Source organism: Hemitrygon akajei, chromosome 4 (assembly GCF_048418815.1).
Source record: "Hemitrygon akajei chromosome 4, sHemAka1.3, whole genome shotgun sequence".
Classification (NCBI taxonomy): domain Eukaryota; kingdom Metazoa; phylum Chordata; class Chondrichthyes; order Myliobatiformes; family Dasyatidae; genus Hemitrygon; species Hemitrygon akajei.
Genome location: NC_133127.1, coordinates 46,342,422 through 46,363,726, shown reverse-complemented (window position 1 = coordinate 46,363,726; position 21,305 = coordinate 46,342,422). Strand labels below are relative to the sequence as shown.

At 42.9% G+C, this 21,305-nt stretch overlaps 1 protein-coding gene across 5 annotated transcripts in view; it reads right to left on the bottom strand.

Annotated features, from left to right (window-relative positions):
• Nucleotides 1-21,305, bottom strand: part of npnta (nephronectin a) — a 93,217-nt gene that overhangs the window by 22,164 nt on the left and 49,748 nt on the right. For all 5 annotated transcript variants that reach the window (XM_073042485.1, XM_073042486.1, XM_073042487.1 and 2 more), the window contains 2 exons: nucleotides 15,998-16,090; nucleotides 3,249-3,347 (listed from right to left, as the gene is read on the bottom strand). In XM_073042485.1, the coding sequence (XP_072898586.1) occupies nucleotides 3,249-3,347; nucleotides 15,998-16,090 (192 nt within the window). The remainder of the gene's footprint in view (nucleotides 1-3,248; nucleotides 3,348-15,997; nucleotides 16,091-21,305) is intronic.

The window sequence follows — 21,305 nt, the reverse complement described above, 5'->3', positions numbered from 1 at the left end:
TGTTGAAATCCTGGAATGGGACTGGTATTTATTCCCATCACTATTGACACAGATCTGACCCACATTAAATAATCAACCACATTGTGTGTTGAACTGGAGTCACATATGGTCAGGGTGGCAACAGGTATTTTCTTTAAATAAATGGGATAATTTCTTAATGAAAACTCCCAAAAAAAACAGTGCCTTTAAAAGATCAATTTTTACCTTGGCATTCTGTGAGCTAGGAGTGACGGTGCAGCTAGCAAAAACACAAGCCTAAAGAAGCCTACCCTGCCCATTGCTTGAGACTGTACGGAAGTGATTTATTTAAATTTCCTTTAAACTATTTCAATCACATTTTCTACCTGGGACATTGCAACAGATAAAACCATTTTTTTTGGACTGACTATTGCAATAATTTGTTGCATGTTTTGTTCTACTACCATATATTTGAAGGTTTGAGCAACAAATGATTTAATAGATTTTAATATGTAGTAGGTAGAACTCTAGGAATTATAGACCAGTAAGTCTTACATCAGTGGTGGGCAAACTACAGGGGAGGATTTGCAAGCATTTGGAGAAGCACAGTCTGATTAAGGATAGATAGCAAAGCTTTGTGAGAGGATAGGTCATCCCTCAGGAGTTTTTGAATTCTTCGAGGAAATGACAAAACAAAATGATGAAGTAGAGTGGTGGATGTGATGTATATAGATTTTAGTAAGGGGTTCAACAAGAATTTCCATGGTAAGTTCATACAGAAAATCGGGAGACCTGGGATCCAGGGAAACCTGGCTGCCTGAATTCAGAGTTGCCTTGCCCACAGAAGGCAGAGGGTGGGAGTAGATGGAGTGTATTCTGCCTGCAGGCTGGTGAACAGACGCGCTCTACAGCAATCTGTTCTGGGACCCCTGCTCATTGTGATTTTTATAAAGGACTACAAGAGGAAAAGCAAGGGTGACATGAAGGTTGGTGGCAATGTGGATAGAAACGTAGAAAGCCTACAGCACAATACAGGCCCTTCGGCCCACAAAGTTGTGCTGAACATGTCCCTACCTCAGAAATTACTAAGCTTACCTATAGCCCTCTATTTTTCTAAGCTCCATGTACCTATCTAAAAGTCTCTTAAAAGACCTTATTGTATCCGTCTCCACCACCGTTGCCGGCAGCCCATTCCACACACTCACCACTCTCTGAGTAAAAAACATACCCCTGACATATCCTCTGTACCTACTCCCCAGCACCTTAAACCTATGTCCTCTTGTGGCAACCATTTCAGCCCTGGAAAAAAAGCCTCTGACTATCCACACAATCAATGCCTCTCATCATCTTATACACCTCTATCAGGTCACCTCTCATCCTCCATCGCTCCAAGGAAAAAGGGCCGAGTTCACTGAACCTATTCTCATAAGGCATGCCACAATCATTCCTTGCCTGCTCTCCATCTTCCTTTGGTGCTCCCCTCCCCCTTTCTTTCTCACTAGGCCTCTCGTCCCATGATCCTCCTCCTTCTCCAGCTCTGTGTCCCTTTTGCCAATTAACTTTCCAGTTCTTAGCTTCATCCTTTCCCCTCCTGTCTTCTCCTATTATTTCAGATCTCCCCCTCCCACTTTCAAATCTCTTACTATCCCTTTTTTCAGTTAGTCCTGACGAAGGGTTTCAGCCCAAAACGTCGACTGTACTTCTTCCTATAGATGCTGCCTGGCCTGCTGTGTTCCACCAACATTTTGTGCATGTTGCTTGAACATCCTTGTAAATCTCCTCTGCACCCTTTCTATGGCTTCCATATCCTTCCTGTAGTGAGGTGACCAGAACTGAGCACAATATTCCAAGTGGGGTCTGACCAGGATCCTATATAGCTGCAACATTATCTCTCGGCTCCTAAATTCAATTCCACGATCGATGAAGGCCAATACACCATATGCCTTTTTAACCACAGAGTCAACCTGCGCAGCTGCTTTAGAGTGTCCTTTGGACTCGGACCCCAAGATCCCTCTGATCCTCCACACTGCCAAGAGTCTTACCATTAATACTATATGCTGTCATCATATTTGATCTACCAAAATGAACCACTTCACACTTATCTGGGTTGAACTCCATCTGCCACTTCTCAGCCCAGTTTTGCAACCCATCAATGTCTCGCTGTAACCTCTGACAGCCCTCCACACTATCCACAACACCTCCAACCTTTGTGTCATCAGCAAACTTACTAACCCATCCTTCCACTTCCTCAGCCAGGTCATTTATAAAAATCACGAAGAGTAGGGGTCCCAGGACAGATCCCTGAGGCACTCCACTGGTGACCGACCTCCATGCAGAATATGACCTGTCTACACCCACTCTTTGCCTTCTGTGGGCAAGCCAGTGTGGAAGGTTGACACAGGTTACAATGAGGCATTGACAGGATGTAGAGCTTGCCTGAGAATTGGCTAATGGAGTTCAGCCTAGAAAAGTGTGAAGTGATTCACTTTGGAAAGTCGAACTTGAAGCCAGAGTACAAGGTTGATGGCAGGATTCTTAGCAGTTTGGCGGAACAGAGGGATCTTGAGGTCCACATCAAGGACCCCTCAAAGTTGTCAGGCAAGTTGATAGTATGGTTAAGAAGGCCTATGGTGCATTGGCCTTCAGCGCTCAGGGCACTGAGTTCAAGTGGTGTGAGGTAATGTTGCAGCTCTATAAAACTCCAAATGTTACACCACATTTGGAGTACCGTGTTCAGTTCTGGTTGCCTCATTATAAGAAGGATGTGGGAGCTTTAGAGAGGGTGCAGAGATTTACCAACATACTGCCCGGATTAGAGTATATGCCTTATGAAGAAAGGTTGCTGTTCTCCTGCAAGCAAAGGAGAATGTGAGGTGAATTAACAAAAGTGTTAAAAGATGATAAGGGGCATAGATACGAGTGGAGATCCAATACCTTTTTCCTAGGGCAGCAAATGCTAAAGCCAGAGGACATACTTTTAAAGTGATTTAAGGAAGTATAGTGGGGGGGGGGGGGGGGGGGAAGAGAGAGAGAGTGATAGAGGTCATTTTTTTTTACCTAGAGAGTGGTAATTGCATGGAACGTTCTTGGGATGGACATATAGGCAGATACATTAGGGGCATTTAAGAAACTCTTAGGCACATTAATGAAAGAAAAAAAAGGGGTACATGGAAAGGAAGACTGAAAATGATCATGGAGTAGGTATAAATGCAGGTTAGAAAGGATTACGAGTTGGTTAAGTAGACTAAAAGGACTGTACCGTGCTGTACTTTTCTATGTTCTTTGATTACCTGATGGGTCAGGGACTCGTTCCCAGTGAAGTCCTGCATGTTTCTCTTGCGTCCATCCACACATTCCATGGTCAAAGTTACAGCTGTTCACCAAAATATCTGCCAACAAACCAAAGACACATTCATTTACTTCAATCAGCTCAAGGAGAACCGATGGTTCATTGGTAGTTCCAGGTGCAAGTGTCGTGTGGGACAGAGCAAACGGATGTCCATATTAAGCTATCAGCTTGTTGACAATGATGGGTGGGTGAGGCAGGCCCTTCACCAATAAGTACGACAGGTTGGCAGAGAGCAGATAGAATATAGTGTAGGGAAGTGTGGGGTTATGACCTTTGATAGGAAGAATAAAGGCGTAGATTATCTTCTCAAAAGGGCAAAATCGGAAACCAGAGTTGCAAGGGGACTTGGGAGTACTAGTTCAGGACTCCCCCAAGATTAACTTGCACATTGAGCTAATAGTAAAGAAGACAAATGCAATGTTAGCATTCATTTTGAGAGGACTAGCATACAAAAGCGAGGATATAAGTTTAAATTATGACGTCTCTAGGACTGTACTTGATAGAGTTCAGAAGGATGAGAGGGGGATCTTATTCTCTATCCCAGGGGTCACCAACCTTTTTTGCACTGCAGATCGGTTTAATATTGCCAATATTCTTGTGGACGGGGAGGGTGTTAATCATGACCGGAATATAGGTGTTAAGTCAACTATAAGTCACTTATAAGTGGCTAATACACACAATTTCATCTCTAAAAGGGTTTATCTAACGAATTTAATATTAAACACACAACATTTTCCTCGCATGAAAATAGTGATAAGTCAATTATAACTCACTTATAAGTCAATAGCATCATAACATTTTAAGTAACATTTGGATATTAAACACACAGCGCATATTTTCCTCGTATGAACATATAAAATCATTGCAACACACCAGTGAGAGGACGAGGTAAGGGCCGGAGGTTCCCGTTCCGGGGTTGCGGCAGTCGCAGTCCGAAGAGAGTGACCCACCGAGCTCGGGGTGTGACGGGGTGCGACAGGGCACGTGCCAGCCCCCCTTGTAGGTAGGTAGGATCTAGCAGCCAACAAAAGTTTGGCTGGAGGGTTGACTTTCAGTAGATCTCAGTGAGATAGCTGCTCTGCTTCTTACGAAACCCTGAGCCTGAAATCAGATCTTCTGCAAATATTTTAGCACCGGGTTCCCCACGAACATTTGGTGTGCTAAACAGGTTTAGAGGCGGCGCCCATCTGCCCACGCTCCAGGCCAGTAGCAACAGCACTTCTCGCCGGCTGCGCGAGGTGGCCGGTTACCCGAGGCCAACCAGTGATCCCTGGCGCTAGGGTATCACTGCGTTTTGGCGATTGATGACCTCGTGTGCGTTCAAGTTCAACGGTGGGCATGACAGGGAATGAAGAAAGGTGCAGCTGACTCATATCGTTTCGTATCGCCAAATCATATCGTTCCCTCGCGGCCCGGTAGCACATGCTTTGCGGCCTGGTGGTTGGGGACCACTGTTCTATCCGATAGGTTTCAAAGGCCTGAATGGAGCAAACATGAAAAGGATGTTTCTGGTCTCCCCACTACAGGAAGGATGCCAAGATTTGGAAAAGGGTGCAGAAGTAGTTTATCAACATGCTGCCTGGATTAGAGGGCATAAGGAGACACTGGACAGACTTGCATTGATTTCTTTGGAGTGGTGGAGGCCAAGATAAGATCCAGCAGAGGTTTATAAGATTATGAGATGCATAGATTAATAGTGGGTATCGTTTTCCCAGGAATGAAAAGTCTATACCACAGGGTATGCCTTTAAGGTGAGGGGTCTAGTGAGAGATGCGTGGGATAAGTTTTTTTAACACAGAGGATGATTGGGGCCTGGAATATGCTGCCAAGGTGGTGGTGGAAGCAAATAGAGCAGAGGTGTTCAAGAGGCTCTTAGTTAGGCCTGTGACTGTGCAGGAAATGGAAGGATATTGACTGTGTAGGCAGTAAGAATTAGTTTAGTTGGGCATGTAATTACTAATTTAATTGGTCTGACAGAATTTTATGGGCTTAAGGGCCTGTTCCTGTTCTATACTGTTGTGTTTCCATTAGGAGGAGAGCCTAGGATCTGAGGGTTCAACCTCAGAATAAAGGGGTGTTCCTTTAAAACTGAGATGAGGAGGAGTATCTTCAGCCAGAAGTGGTGAAGATGTGGAATTTATTGCCACAGAAGGCTGTGGAGGCCAAGTGACTGGATATATTTAAAGTAAGATGAAGCCACACTCAGGTTGGAGGAACACCACCTTATATTTCGTCTGGGTAGCCTCCAACCTGATGGCATGAACATTGATTTCTCTCACTTCCGTTAATGCCCCTCCTCCCCTTCTTACCCATACCTTATTTATTTATCTATCTATCCATCCTTTTTTTCTCTCTCTGTCCCTCTCACAATCTCACCTTGCCTGTTCTCCATCTCCCTCTGGTGCTCCCCTCCCCCTTTCTTTCTCCCTAGGCCTCCTGTCCCATGATCCTCTCCCTTCTCCAGCTCTGCATCTCTTTTGCCAATCAACTTTCCAGCTCTTAGCCTCATCTCTCCTCCTCTGGTCTTCTCCTATCATTTCGGATCTCCCCCTCCCACTTTCAAATCTCTTACTATCTCTTCTTTCAGTTAGTCATAACAAAGGGTCTCAGCCCGCAATGTCGACAGTGCTTCTTCCTATAGATGCTGCCTGGCCTGCTGCGTTCCACCAGCATTTTGTGTGTGTTGCAGAAATTGATATGTCCTTGATTGTTAAGAGAGTTAAGGGTTACAGGGAGAAAGCAGGGGAATGGAGTTGATAAGCATACTCAGTGGGCCAAATGGCCTAATTCTGTTTCCTATATCTTACAGTCAGATTCAGCCTTGACATTCTTCTACAGACAAAGATAGATTGATCGCTGTCTGAAATCCTTGAAAGAACCAGCATCTTAAAATAATCTTAACTTCAAGCCATTTTAGGTAAAATGTCCCTCTTGTATTGCTTAATCATTTTGTTCATTGAGGTAACATTGGTAACTATTCAAAGATTTTATTTATTCATTTATTCAAATACAGTGCAGAATAGGCCCTCTGGCCCTTCAAGCCACACTATCACCCGATTTAACCCTAGACTGATCACGGGACAATTTACAATAACCAATTAACCTACCAACTGATACTCTGTCTTTGGACTGTGGGGGGAAACTGGAGCACCCAGAGGAAACCCACATGATCACAGAGAGAATGTACAAACGCCTTACAAGCAGCAGTGGGAATTAGGCAAATTGAAATGAGGCACAGTTAAGCCAATGAGCAACGTACAACATTTCCTCAAATGTCAGATCACTTTCAACACTTGTAGTCAACTGCACGATTTGGAGATTAATTACGGGGCTGTCTTAGCTAATTCTAGACAAACACAGACACAGTCTATTCAAGAGAATTATGGTTGATATTATTTGAAATTATTCAGAGTGACAACAGCAAGATTTGCCTGAATATTCACCCAGTAAAGGTCACTGAGTAAAACAGATAGAAACATTAGAAAATAGGTGCAGGAGTAGGCCATTCGGCCCCTCGAGCCTGCACCGCCATTCAGTATGATCATGGCTGATCATCCAACTCAGAACCCTGTACCCGCTTTCTCTCCATACCCCTGATCCCTTTAGCCACAAGGGCCATATCTAACTTCCTCTTAAATATAGCCAATGAACCAGCCTCAACTGTTTCCTGTGGCAGAGAATTCCACAGATTCACCACTCTCTGTGTGAAGAAGTTTCTCCTCATCTCCGTCCTAAAAGGCTTCCCCTTTATCCTTAAACTGTGACCCCTCGTTCTGGACTTCCCAAACATTGGAAACAATCTTCCTGCATCTAGCCTGTCCAATCCCTTTAGAATTTTATAAGTTTCACTAAGATCCCCCCTCAATCTTCTAAATTCCAGTGAGTATAAGCCTAGTTGATCCAGTCTTTCTTCATATGAAAGTCCTGCCATCCCAGGAATCAATCTGGTGAACCTTCTCTGTACTCCCTCTATGGCAAGAATGTCTTTCCTCAGATTAGGGGACCAAAACTGCACACAATACTCTAGGTGCGGTCTCACCAAGGCCTTGTACAACTGCAGTAGAACCTCCCTGCTCCTGTACTCAAATCCTTTTGCTATGAATGCCAACATACCATTTGCCTTTTTCACCGCCTGCTCTACCTGCATGCCCACTTTCAATGACTGGTGTACAATGACACCCAGGTTTCGCTGCACCTCCCCTTTTCCTAATCAGCCACCGTTCAGATAATAATCTGTTTTCCTGTTCTTGCAACCAAAGTGGATAACCTCACATTTATCCACATTAAATTGCATCTGCCATGAATTTGCCCACTCACCTAACCTATCCAAGTCACCCTGCATTCTCTTAGCATCCTCCTCACAGCTAACACCGCCACCCAGCTTCGTGTCATCCGCAAACTTGGAGATGTTGCATTTAATTTCCTCATCTAAATCATTAATATATATTGTAAACAACTGGGGTCCCAGCACTAAGCCTTGCGGTACCCCACTAGTCACTGCCTGCCATTCTGAAAAGGTCCCGTTTACTCCCACTCTTTGCTTCCTGTCTGCCAACCAATTCTCTATCCACATCAATACCATACCCCCAATACCGTGTGCTTTAAATTTGCACACTAATCTCCTGTGTGGGACCTTGTCTAAAGCCTTTTGAAAATCTAAATATACCACATCCACTGGCTCTCCCCTATCCACTCTACTAGTTACATCTTCAAAAAATTCTATAAGATTCGTCAGACATGATTTTCCTTTCACAAATCCATGCTGACTTTGTCCGATGATTTCACCTCTTTCCAAATGTGCCATTATCACATCTTTGATAACCGACTCCAGCATTTTCTCCACCACCGATGTCAGACTAACTGGTCTATAATTCCCCAGTCTCTCTCTCCCTCCTTTTTTAAAAAGTGGGGTTACATTAGCCACCCTCCAATCCTCAAGAACAAATCCAGAATCTAAGGAGTTTTGAAAAATTATCACTAATGCATCCACTATTTCTTGGGCTACTTCCTTAAACACTCTGGGATGCAGACCATCTGGCCCTGGGGATTTATCTGCCTTTAATCCCTTCAATTTACCTAACACCACTTCCCTACTAACATGTATTTCCCTCAGTTCCTCCATCTCACTAGACCCTCGGTCCCCTACTATTTCCGGAAGATTATTTATGTCCTCCTTAGTGAAGACAGAACCAAAGTAGTTATTCAACTGGTCTGCCATGTCCTTGTTCCCTATGATCAATTCACCTGTTTCTGACTGTAAGGGACCTACATTTGTCTTCACCAATCTTCTTCTTTTCACATATCTATAAAAGCTTTTACAGTCAGTTTTTATGTTCCCTGCCAGCTTTCTCTCATAATCTTTTCTCCCTTTCCTAATTAAGCCCTTTGTCCTCCTCTGCTGGTCTCTGAATTTCTCCCAGTCCTCAGGTGTGCCGCTTTTTTTTTTGCTAATTTACATGTTTCTTCTTTGGACTTGATACTATCCCTAATTTCCCTTGTCAGCCACGGGTGCACTACCTTCCCTGGTTTATTCTTTTGCCAAACTGGGATGAACAATTGTTGTAGTTCATCCATGCGATCTTTGAATGCTTGCCATTGCATATCCACCGTCAACCCTTTAAGTATCATTTGCCAGTCTATCTTAGCTAATTCACATCTCATACCTTCAAAGTTACCTTTCTTTAAGTTCAGAACCTTTGTTTCTGAATTAACTATGTCACTCTCCATCTTAATGAAGAATTCCACCATATTATGGTCACTCTTACCCAAGGGGCCTCACACGACAAGATTGCTAACTAACCCTTCCTCTTTGCTCAATACCCAATCTAGAATGGCCTGCTCTCTAGTTGGTTCCACAACATGTTGGTTCAGAAAACCATCCTGCATACATTCCAAGAAATCCTCTTCCTCAGCACCCTTACCAATTTGGTTCACCCAATCTATATGTAGATTGAAGTCACCCATTATAACTGCTGTTCCTTTATTGCACGCATTTCTAATTTCCTGTTTAATGCCATCCCCAACCTCACTATTACTGTTAGGTGGCCTGTACACAACTCCCACCAGCGTTTTCTGCCCCTTAGTGTTATGCAGCTCTACCCATATCGATTCCACATCCTCCAGGCTAATGTCCTTCCTTTCTATTGCGTTAATCTCCTCTCTAACCAGCAATGCTACCCCACCTCCTTTTCTTTCCTGTCTATCCCTCCTGAATATTGAATATCCCTGGATGTTGAGCTCCCATCCTTGGTCACCCTGGAGCCATGTCTCTGTGATCCCAACTATATCATATTCATCAATAACTATCTGCACATTCAATTCATCCACCTTGTTACAAATGCTCCTCGCACTGACACACAAAGCCTTCAGGCTTGTTTTTACAACACTCTTAGCCTTTATACAATTATGTTGAAAAGTGGCCCTTTTTGCTTTTTGCCCTGGATTTGCCTGCCTGCCACTTTCACTTTTCACCTTACTACTTTTTGCTTCTACCCTCACTTTACACCCTTCTGTCTCTCAGCACTTGTTCCCATCCCCCTGCCAGATTGAGCTGCACACTTTTGAACAAGGCTTTGTAAACTGCACCATTCTCCAGCACAATCTGTTGTTTACATACTCCATGTGTGCGTGTTTTATTGTGTTACAAGGAAGCCTTGTCAGGCTCAAGTCCCAAATCACACCTCGGCATATCAAGAATTTGACAGGTATCCAAGGGCAAACTTGCAACAGTACAGCTATGAATTTTGGCCTGGACATTTAGAAACCTCTTCAGTAAAATTTATTATTGGTTGCTTGTGCCAAATACAGCACAGTTGCTCAGCTAGTAGAGCTTCTGCCACGCACTGTTAGAGACCCCAACTTCAATCCTGACCTTAGGTTTGTGACTGTGGGTTTCCTCTGTGTGCTTCGGTGCCTTTCACAGCCCGAAGACATGCAAATTGTTAGAGTAATTAGCCACTGTAAATAGCTCCTGGTGTGAAAGTGAGGTGTAGAAGGTATGGTTGACAGAAATATTGGTGAAAGAAAATGGGATAGAGTAAATTAGTGTAAAAATGCATAGTTGATGGTCAGCATAGACTTGGTGGGCCAAAGAGCCCGTTTCTGTGTTGTATGACTGCATGGCATTGTGCCAGAAGCTTGTGGTAGTCTACTGAATTCAGACTTTCAAACGGATACAAGGTGAGATATTGCACATTCGGAGCATACAATTGAGAATGACTTCCACTTTCACGACTCTACAACCTTAACAGTGTGTAATGATCAGTTGACAAGAAGATTCTGGGCAAAGTTTCAGCATGGGCATTTCCAAAAGGTTCCCATCTGATAGAAGGAAATGTCAGGTAGAGTAAACCACCTTGCTACCCTCTGAAAAATAAAGGATTACTAAGAAGCAGGTGGATCCTAGCAGATAGGGTACCACCTCAAGATCTACCATTTCTCCTTTCTTAAAAATGTGTCAGGAATTTCAGATCACTGTGTTCAAATGTAAATGTCGCACAAATGAGCAAGGAAGAATTTCTGAGGTGTGCAGACGTCCATGCCAAAACTCAAATATGTTCCAAATATGTCAGACACACTATTAATGATTTTGTTACTCTGTTAATGATTTTGCTTAGTAATCTGAGCAGTCAGTTCTGTTGTGGTGTACAATTCCTTATTTCTTTACAACAGCTTCTCCGTGGAGGTGCCTCCTGGATTCTTTAGATCACTCATACTTATAGCATAGAAAGCCATTCAACACAAAATGGACTATCTTATTGTCTATTGTCCTCACTTTTTTCCCTTACAAGTTTAGTTTTAAATTTCATTCCTATTAAATCTTGTTTCCTTCATCTTTCTAGTCTTGCATTCCAGTCCTGATAACTCATGAAATAAAGACCTTATTTTCTCCTTCTTGGACATTTGCCAATTGTCTTATGTCTGTGCCTAACAATAACCAGTCCTATGAAAAATGCAAACGATTTCTCCCTATATATCAATGTCACTCAATTCTGAACCTGTTAAAAAAAATCACCATTCAACTTCTTGTTCCGAGAAAAAAATTCCGTCCTTCCTAGTCCCTTTAGACATTTTAGTCAACTCTTGTACTATTTCTGGTAAACATTCTTGCCACCTGCTCCTACACAACATGAAATAAGTTCAAAAATTCAAAAGAACTGCAGACACAGGAAATCTAAAACAAAAACTGATATGGCTGGAAAAACTTAGCAAGGCAGGTAGCATCTGTGGAAAGATTTTTAAAAAACAGGCAACACTTTGGGTCTGAGAGCCTGGAGAAGGAGATACTACTGCAGTAGGTTTTCAGCAAAAGGGAAGATGGGGAAGGAAGTGGGAAAACAAAGTGAGTGACTGTGACAGGATGAGTTGAAATCATTAAGAGACAACGTAGGAGTATTGTGTTAAGACCACTTCTGAAGACTAATTGTTCAGGTTCACTGAGATTTTAGCTCATCATTCCACAGAGAATCTCTTTGTTCTGCACATCCCTCCCCACCTTGTTTCTTAGTGAAAACTTACTTGCATCTCTTTCTTTCCCATTTTGGAGGAAGGGTCACAGACCAGTAACCTTAACTGTTTCTCATTCCCTGGCTGCTCCCTGCCCTACTGAGTGTTTCCAGTGTTCTAGTGTTTGTGTGAAAAACATATATTGTTCTCTTTAGTGGAAAATTATTGCAGTCGAGTTGAAAAATGACCCTCAACATTCTCGAAAGCAGAGAACGCTGCTACGTCTTAATTTACATGATTATACTTGCTTTCTACTTCAATTTGCACTATGTCATTTTGTTTATTTTGTTGTGCAAGTTATGAATAATTTATGATAACTTAGGTTTATTCTAATTAACATTTGTGATGTACTGTGCTGCTGCCAAATGGCATCTCATGTCAGTTTGTCCTTGAGAATAAACTTGAAATTCTTACTGATTTAATAAGTCATGGGAAATAATCAGATGGTGTACCGTCAATACTCCAAATGCAAGCAAAATCAAAACTTGTGTTAGTATTTATTTGTTTTTCTAAGAATTAAATTGGCCCTTTTTGAGGCTTCTCTAATTGCTCTGGAAACGTAATTATTTTCACATCACAGTCACCCTTCTAGTCTGTTCTGACCATTGTTTCTTTTACATTTGAAAAAGAATAACATTAACCTCCTAAGTAAATTCCAAATGTAACCATAGCCTAGCAATTTCAGTGGATAGAACTAGTCTTTTATGCATGAGCTGCTCTGAGAGTATTTGAATGTAATATCAACCATTTCCACTAAAATAACTGAACCAATATCCCCAGCACAATTCACATTGGTATGACTTACAATTTAGTGACATCATTATAAATATATCATAATCATAAGATATGGGAGAAGTAGGCTATTTGGTCCATTGAGTCTGCTCAACCATTTCATCATGGCTGACTCATTTTACCTCTCAGCCCCAATCTCTTGCCTTTCCCCCACATCCCTTCATGCCCTGACCAATCAAGAATCTATCAACCTCTGTCTTAAATATACTGTACATAAAGATTTGGCCTCCACAGCTGCCTGTGACAAATAACTCCACAGATTCACCACTCTCTGGCTAAAGAAATTACTCCTCATTTCAGTTCTAAACAGACACCCCTCTATTCTGAGGCTGTGACCTCTGGTCTTAGACTCTGCCAACACAGGAAACAACCTCTCCACATCCACTCTATCAAGGCCTTTCACCATTCGATAGGTTTCAATGAGGTCACCCCTTATTCTTCTGAATTCTAGTGAATACAGGTCCAGAGCCATCAAATACTCTTAATATGTCAAGCCATTTAATCTTGGAATTATTTTCATGAAAATCCTTTGAACCATCTCCAATTCTGGAATGTCCTTTCTAAGATAAGAAGCCCAATACTGCTCACAATACTCCAAGTGAAGTGGCACCAGTGCTTTATAAAATCTCAGCATTGTATCCTTGCTTTTTATCTTCCAGTCCTCTTGAAATGAATACTAACATCACATTTGCCTTCCTCACCAAAGTCTCAACCAGCAAATTAACCTTCAGGAAATCCTGCACAAGGACCCCATCCCTTTCTGCCTCAGGTTTTTTTTTGTATTTTCTCTGCATTTACAAAATAGTCAACCCTTTCAGTTCTTCTACCAAAGTGCATGACCATAAACTTCCCAACACTGTATTCCATCTGTCACTTCTTTGCCCATTCTCCTAATCTGTCTAAGTCTTTCTGTAGCCTCTCTACTTCCTCAAATCTACCTGCCCCTCACCTATCTCCATATCAACTGCAAGCTTTGCAACAAAGCCCTCAATTCCGTCATTCAAATCATTGACATATAATGTAAGAAGAATCGGTCCCAACACAGATCCCTGTGGAACACCACTAGTCAATGGCAGCCAACCAGAAAAGGCTCAGTTTAATCCCACTCTTCGCCTCCTGCCAATCAGCCCCTGCTTTATTCATGCTAGTATCTTTCCTGTAATACTTTGGGCTCATACCTTGTGAAGCAGCCTCACGTGTGGCAACTTGTCAAAAGGCCTTCTGAAAATCCAAGTACACAACATCAACCAATTCTCCTTAGCATCTTGCTTGTTATTTCTTCAAAGAATTCCTACAGATTTGTCAGGCAAGATTTTCCCTTGAAGAAACCATGCTGACTACAGATTCCTTAATAACCGACTCCAACATCTTCCCAACCACTAAATGGCCTATAATTTCCTTTTTTCAACACCTCTCCCTTCTAGAAGAGTGGAGTGACATTTATAATTTTCTAGTCTTTCAGAACCATTCCAGAATCTAGTGATTCATGAAAGATCATTACTTATGCCTCCATAATCTCTTCAACTACTTCCTTCAGAACCCTGGAGTGTATACCATGTGGTCCAAGTGACTTATCTACATTCAGACCTTTCAGTTTCTCAAGAAGCTTCTCTCACTTCAAGTACCTCAAAATCACACATTTCTAACCCTGACATTCTGGAACTTCCACCATACTCCTGGTGTATTCCAATATGAAGAAAAACACTTGCAAAATACTTATTCACTTCAGAAACCATTTCCTTGTCCCCCATTACTACCTCACCAGCATCATTTTCCAGTGGTGCAATATTCACTCTCGCCTCTCTTTTACACTTTATGTATCCGAAAAAAAACTAATGGTATCCTCTTTAATAACATTGGTTAGCTTACTTTCGTATTCCATCTTTAGTTGCCTTCTGTTGGTCTTTAAAAGCTTCCTAATCCTCTAACTTCCCACTAATCTTTGCTCTATTATAGGCCCTCTCTGGCTTTATGTTGACTTTGACTTCTCTTGTTAGCCACAATTGTGTCATCTTGCCTTTAGAGTCATCTTCCTCTTTGGGATGTATCTATCCTGTGTCTTCCAAATTGATTCCAGAATTCCAGCCATTGTTGCTCTGCCGGAATGCATGCCTGTGTTCTTTTCCAATCAATTCTGGCCAACTTCTCTCTTATGCATGTAGAATTCCCTTTACTCCACTATAATACTGATACATCAGACTACCTTCTCTTTCTCAAACTTCAGAGTGAATTAAATTATATTATGGTCACTTGCCACCAAGGGTTCTTTACCTTAAGCCCTTTAATCAATTCTGGTTCATTGCACAACAGCCAATCCAGAATTCCTGATCCCCTGCTCTAATAGCCATTTTGTAGGCATTCTTGAACCTCCCCCTCTTGGCATCCAGCACCAACCTGATCTTCCCAGTCTATCTGCATACTGAAATCCCCCATGAAACTATTGTAACATTGTCCTTTTGGCATGCATTTTCTATCTGCCATTGTCATTTGTAGACGTCATCCTCGCTACTGTTTCTGGGTCTGTATTACACTCCTTTCAGGGTCTTCTTACCCTTACAGTTCCTTAGCTCTATACACTATTGATTCAAAACCTTCTGAGCCTGTCACCTCTTTCTAATGATTTGATTTCATTTTTATCAACAGAGCAAAGCCCCCCCCCCCCCGCCCCCCGCATACCTGCCTGTCCTTCGATAGAATGTGTATCCTTAGATATTAAGCTATCATCAGCCTCTCCTTGCTAGAAGTCTCAGGACACACTGCCTCTGTAAACCAACTACCCCATCCTCAGCACTATCACTCCAGTTCACATCCACTTGCTAAATTAGTTTAAACCTTCCTAAACAACTCCAGCCAACCTACCTGAAAGAATAATCATGTGAGACATTGCTCCACTGGTGTAATAGAAATTGTATATCTGGCAGTAAAATAAAGAACATGTAAGCTGGCTAGATGATATTATATATATCTTATGAATTTGGGTAAGGGATAATATAAGGAATCTAGCCCAAGAGTAAGCAAGTGAGAGTGTTAGGAATTTGTAAGTGATTTCCATCTCTCAATAATAGATCTCTACTGTTGGACTGAATATCAGTGACGAAAACAAAGACAAAAGAAAACGTCCACAGTTCTGAACATTTGTGTCAGGCAACCTAACAAAGCTGGCATTCTGCATTCCATTTGTGAAGGATCTAGTGTTTAAAAAAACATCGACCTGTAACATTAACCACCGCCCACCGTTAAGTGTTTCATTTAACCCACGTCCAAGCTGAGGCCCTCATAGGGCTATTCTGATAAAACTCTCCCACTTTTAGCAAGGATGTGAAGTATTATTTCACACTGCTGGAGACCTGCCAGGTCCATGCAGAGTATGAGTGATAGGACTAGAGTAAATACCTTGGTCGTCCCCTGCATCATTTTCTTCTGCGGTAATCCCCATTTCAATGTCAAGTTCAAGTAAAGCCCCATTCCCTCCAGGCTGACGTGGAACTGCAAAATGAATGAAGAACTATTAAATGAAACTCAAGACTAATCTTGTTCACATATTCCTACAATTACATCATGGGTGAGGAGTATAAAATGAAGCACTTTTGACTGTCCTGTACACACTTGATTCTTTTACCATCCAAACAATGACAGGCTGAGGAAAGCAATTCAGCAAAACATTCTTTTCAATAAACCCCTGTTAAGATTGCTGTGCATGTGCTGGTACATCCTGCAATTCTCCATCTATAGTGAACTTTGACACCATTTACAAAGACCAGGTTGGAGGGTGGTGTGGGATAGGTGAAAACACGTTCATTCTATTCCCACCAACAATACCTACTTCTTGTAAATGATTAACAAGCTCTCAGAACAGAAAGTTCATACAACCATAAAACTTCTTTTAGCGATGTTGACTGAGTAGCAAATATTTGCCAAGACTGGGGAAAAAATCTCTATTAATCATCAAAATAGTACCAAAGGAACCTGTATGTCCACCTGAGAGAACAAAGTTCAGAGTAAATTTATTATCAAAATATGTATATGTCACTAAATGCTACGCTGAGATTAATTTTCTTGCGAGCATTCATAGGAGAACAAAGAAACACAATAAAATCATAGAAAAACTACACACAAAGACTGACAATGTCAAGTCAAACTTGAGTTTCTAGAAAGTATTGGGACCTAGAGGCAAAAGAAGATAAAATTTAAAAGTAATAGTGTGAATCCACTGATAGACCAGACAGAACCCACTCCCTGAGTGCTGCTTCTGCCTGGAACATTAGGGGAACCCTGCAGCATCACAGCGGCAGTCGGGAGCAGCGTTGGAATCTGCGGTAAGATGCTGAACTTTAAATAACTTTAGAGACTGTTTCATGGAAAACAGCACTGCTGTCACTGCGTTTGGGTTAGCGCTAACTTCGTCACGGGGATCATCGCGCACAGGCGCTTCTTGGAAACGGCGCAAGACTTAAGAAGAGCTCGCGATCCTTCAGGTGGGTTTGCCTGGTTTGAAAACATAACGGTCGGAGGCCATAACGGTCCATTAGAGAAACGGAGACTGTGCAGGTTGGAATTCGTCTACAAAGTCCGAGAGGCAACCAGCTTTTTCACCATATGACTGATTACTTATGGCTTATGACTAACTTTATGACTAATGACTAAGGACTAAGGACTAATGACTGATGGAACTAACGGAACTATCAAACTGCTGCACTTGCGAAAAATAACAGAAGAAAAAAAAAGGAAAAGTTGTTTGGTCATTGAGTGGAATCTGGTTAAAAAACCTTCAGGTAGGCGCATTCAATCTCCTTCAAATGGGGAAGCTGCACACGTTCAAAAAATAACACGAACTCCAACCTGACAGACAATCAACCAATGAGAAAAAGAAAGCAAACAAACAAGTAAGAGATACCGAAAGGTTGAGTTGTAGAGATCTTGAACGTGAATCCATGGGTTGTGTTCAATGGTCAGTTCAGTGTTCTGTTGAGTGAAGATGTCTACATTGGTTCAGAAGACAGATGACTGAAGGATAATAACTGTTCCTGAACCTGTGGTGTTGGACCTAACACTTCTGTACCTCCTTTCTGATGTTAGCAACAAGAGAGCATGACCTGGATGATGGGGCTCTGAGATGATGGATGCTTGAGGCAGCACTCTTTGTTGATGAGCTCAATGATAGGGAGGGCTTTTCCTGTGATGAACTAGGCTGTATCTACCACTTAAGCTTTTCTATTCTTGGGCGCTAGTGTTTCCTTACCAGGCTGTGATGTATACTCTCTATGGCATATCGAGAAGTTTGTCAAAGTTTTAAATGACATGTCAAATCTATGCAAACCTCTAAGAAATAAGAGGCGCTGCTGTGCTTTCTTTATGTAACATTTAAATGTTCATCCCAGGAATCACTAGACAACCTGGAAGTATGTATTATGCAAGAATAATATTAACTTCTGCTCTGGATGAAACCTAGAAAATGCATAACACAATTTCCACATTTCTTTACAACACTCAAGGGGCCATTTCACACCATCCAGTCCAAGTCAGCTCACAGAGCAAACCCATTTCACAGTAATTTTCTTTGTAACTTATTCTTCCCCACATTCCCAATATTCTTACATTCACCCAAGGGCAATTTAAAGCGTCTATTTAACCCACCAACCTTTGAATGGGAGGGCAATGAAGTACATGGAAGAAGCCCAAACAGCCGCAGGAAGAACAAGCAAACTCCTTGCAGACAGCATTCGAGTCAGGATTAAATCCAATTTGTTGGTGCTGTGAGGTAGCAACTCCACCAGCTACACCACTAACCACCCCAAAATTACAATGAAATTATACAGCATTTTTCACAACTCCAGGACATCACAAAACATTTCACTGCTGAAAACGTTATTGGGAAATCTTGCTTACAGAATCAGAGGGTCACGCAAAATGGAAATAGGCTATTTGGCCCACCACATCTAGTGCGTGTAATGGGCTAATGGTTCCAATTTTTTGAATGAAACCCCAACTTATTCCCATTTGTAAGAAGCACTCCATCACCTTTAAGCACCTGGCTGCAACACCCACTGAACCTTTACTATTGTCCAGATAAAAGGTCTCAGCCCAAAACTAGAATTGTGGGTTGAAAGGCCTGTACTGTGCTTTACTGAAATATCTGCTGTGCATTTCCCTTCATATTCTCCAAGTGCTTTCAGATACCAGTCTCCTGTGCCCCAACACTTTTAAAGACCTGGGACCGATCCAGGTACTTCAAAGCATCCCTACAATGACACCAGCAGGCATGCTGAGTATATTTCTATCTGCTTTTTGTTTATGGGGTTTTAGCTAAATTACCTCACGATTATGAAAGTCTATAATATCTGCCATTTCAGGGTGCCTAGCGATGTGCACCTTGGGTGGGGAACCAGTTTGGGAAAATGACATAGGAACAAAGGAACTTTGATATAATTTGAAAGGGTAGCTTTCACCTCCAATATTGCAGCTATCTACTCAACTGCCAGTATCGGCGAGTCCTTGTTTCTGTACTGGGACTTAAACACCAAATCTTCTACATCACTGATCCTAGCTTATTCTTGCGGACAAATTAGGTGATTTTGCAAAGACCCTGAAATGGGCAAGGCATCAAAAACCTCTTGCAAGTAAAGGGTGAAACAGCTAAACAAGGATAAAAGAAACATGGTCTGCATTTTGGCATTAATGTCGTTCGGCAGTCTTTTCTTCACTGTCTATATAACTTATATTCTGTGTAGTCCAAATCTATGTGCTTGTAGTACTATTGCAAGTAAGCTTCTCACTATACTGTGTCTGCTTCTCAATATTCTTGCACCCATGTCAATGAACTTGATTTGACTTGAACCACTGACACCTCATCCTTAAAGATATCTAGAGAATTAAATGTACAATGTCCTGTGTATGTTACTAAAAAGGGCTTCTTTGGTTTGTTACGAGTAGGAATGCTTCTTTGTCTGTTAAATGGTTCTCTCGCCGTTGTTTCGCTTTAGAATGGCTGATATGGTAATTATATTCATTTGTTAATCAATGGGGAATGTTATTGTGTTTTGTGAGGCTGGGAACTTGGGGGAGGGGTTGCGCGGGCTTGGGGTGTGAGGAGAGTCGGGAGGAGAGACGGACGAGGAAGGTGGACGGGCGCTGGACGGCTCGTAGGACCACCGCGACTGGTGCTGGACGGCTCGTAGGACCACCGGGGTGGTCCCAGGTGCGACGACGTGGCTGTCGGATGATTCATTGATTGAGCTCCTATGATGTGCACTACACTGACTGAACTTTGATAAGTTGGCGCCTTTTGTTTCTTTCTTTCCCTATATATATATATATATATATTGTATTGCCTAATACATCTTTAGTTAATGTTAGTAAATCCTATAAAGTGTATTTCATAACGGTATTTGGTGTGAAGTTGATACGGTGAGCGGCGTGAGGCATAAACTCGATTCTCACAGCACCTGCGTGTACGGGAGGTGGGTTGGTGTGTGGCTGGATCTCCTTTTCCCCTAGACATATACCAGCCTTTTGGGTAAGTGTTACATTTGTGGGGGCTCATCCAGGATCTGGTAATACCCACTTCTTAAATCCAGCACACTGAACCACTTCGCACCGCTCAGGCAGGCCAGCGCATCCTCGACTCTTGGGACAGTATATTGATCAGGGACAGTTTGCCGATTCAACGTCCTGTAGTCAACACACAAGCGCACTCGCCCATTCTTCTTCCGTGCCACCACTATTGGGGACGCATAAGGACTTCGGGACTCAGCTATGATTCCGGCCTCCTTCACCTTGCACAAGTGCTGCCGCACGTCCTCAACATCTGCCGGAGCCAGCCGCCGGGATCTCTCTTGGAACGGGGTGTCCTCCGTCACCCGAATGGTGTGGCGAGTGCTTTTGGAGCAGCCAACATCAAACTCGCCCCGAGAAAAAAACAGCTTCCATCTTCAGCATCTTCTCCACTAGCCTGTGTTTCCACTCCAGCGACACAGGCTGGTGTACCTGGACGATTTGATAGTGTTTGGATCGACTTTGGAGGAACATGAGGAGAGGCTGTTGAAGGTGTTGGGCCGGCTTAATGAAGAAGGGTTGAAGCTTTCCCTGGACAAATGCCAGTTCTGCAAGTCGTCGGTTAGCTACGTTGGCCATATCATTTCACGAGAGGGAGTGGCTACTGATCCAACCAAGATAGAGGCCGTGACCACCTGGCCGAGACCCCAGAAAGTGGGCGCTCTGCGCTCATCTTTGGGGTTCTGTGGGTATTACCGGCGATTTGTGAAAGGATACGCCAAAGTGTGTCACCCGTTGACTCAGCTGTTGTGTGGCTATCCCCCGGTGGGAAAGAAAAGGACGGGGGACCAGAGGCAGGATGCTGGAGGATACTGGAACCCAGCGGAACCTTTTGGCTCTAGATGGGATGATCAATGTGAAGAGGCGTTCCGATCTTTGAAAAGGGCACTGACCCAGGCCCCGGTGTTGGCTTTTGCCGATCCCCAGAAGCCATATGTGCTGCACACGGATGCCAGTCGAGTGGGTCTCGGGGCTGTTCTGTACCAGGAGCATGGCAAAGCATTGAGGCCAGTAGCCTTTGTCAGCCGAAGCTTGTCGCCATCGGAGAGAAACTACCCCACTCACAAGTTGGAGTCCCTGGCGCTGAAGTGGGCGGTGGTGGACAAGCTGGGCAATTACCTGTACGGAGCCAAGTTTGAGGTGCGAACGG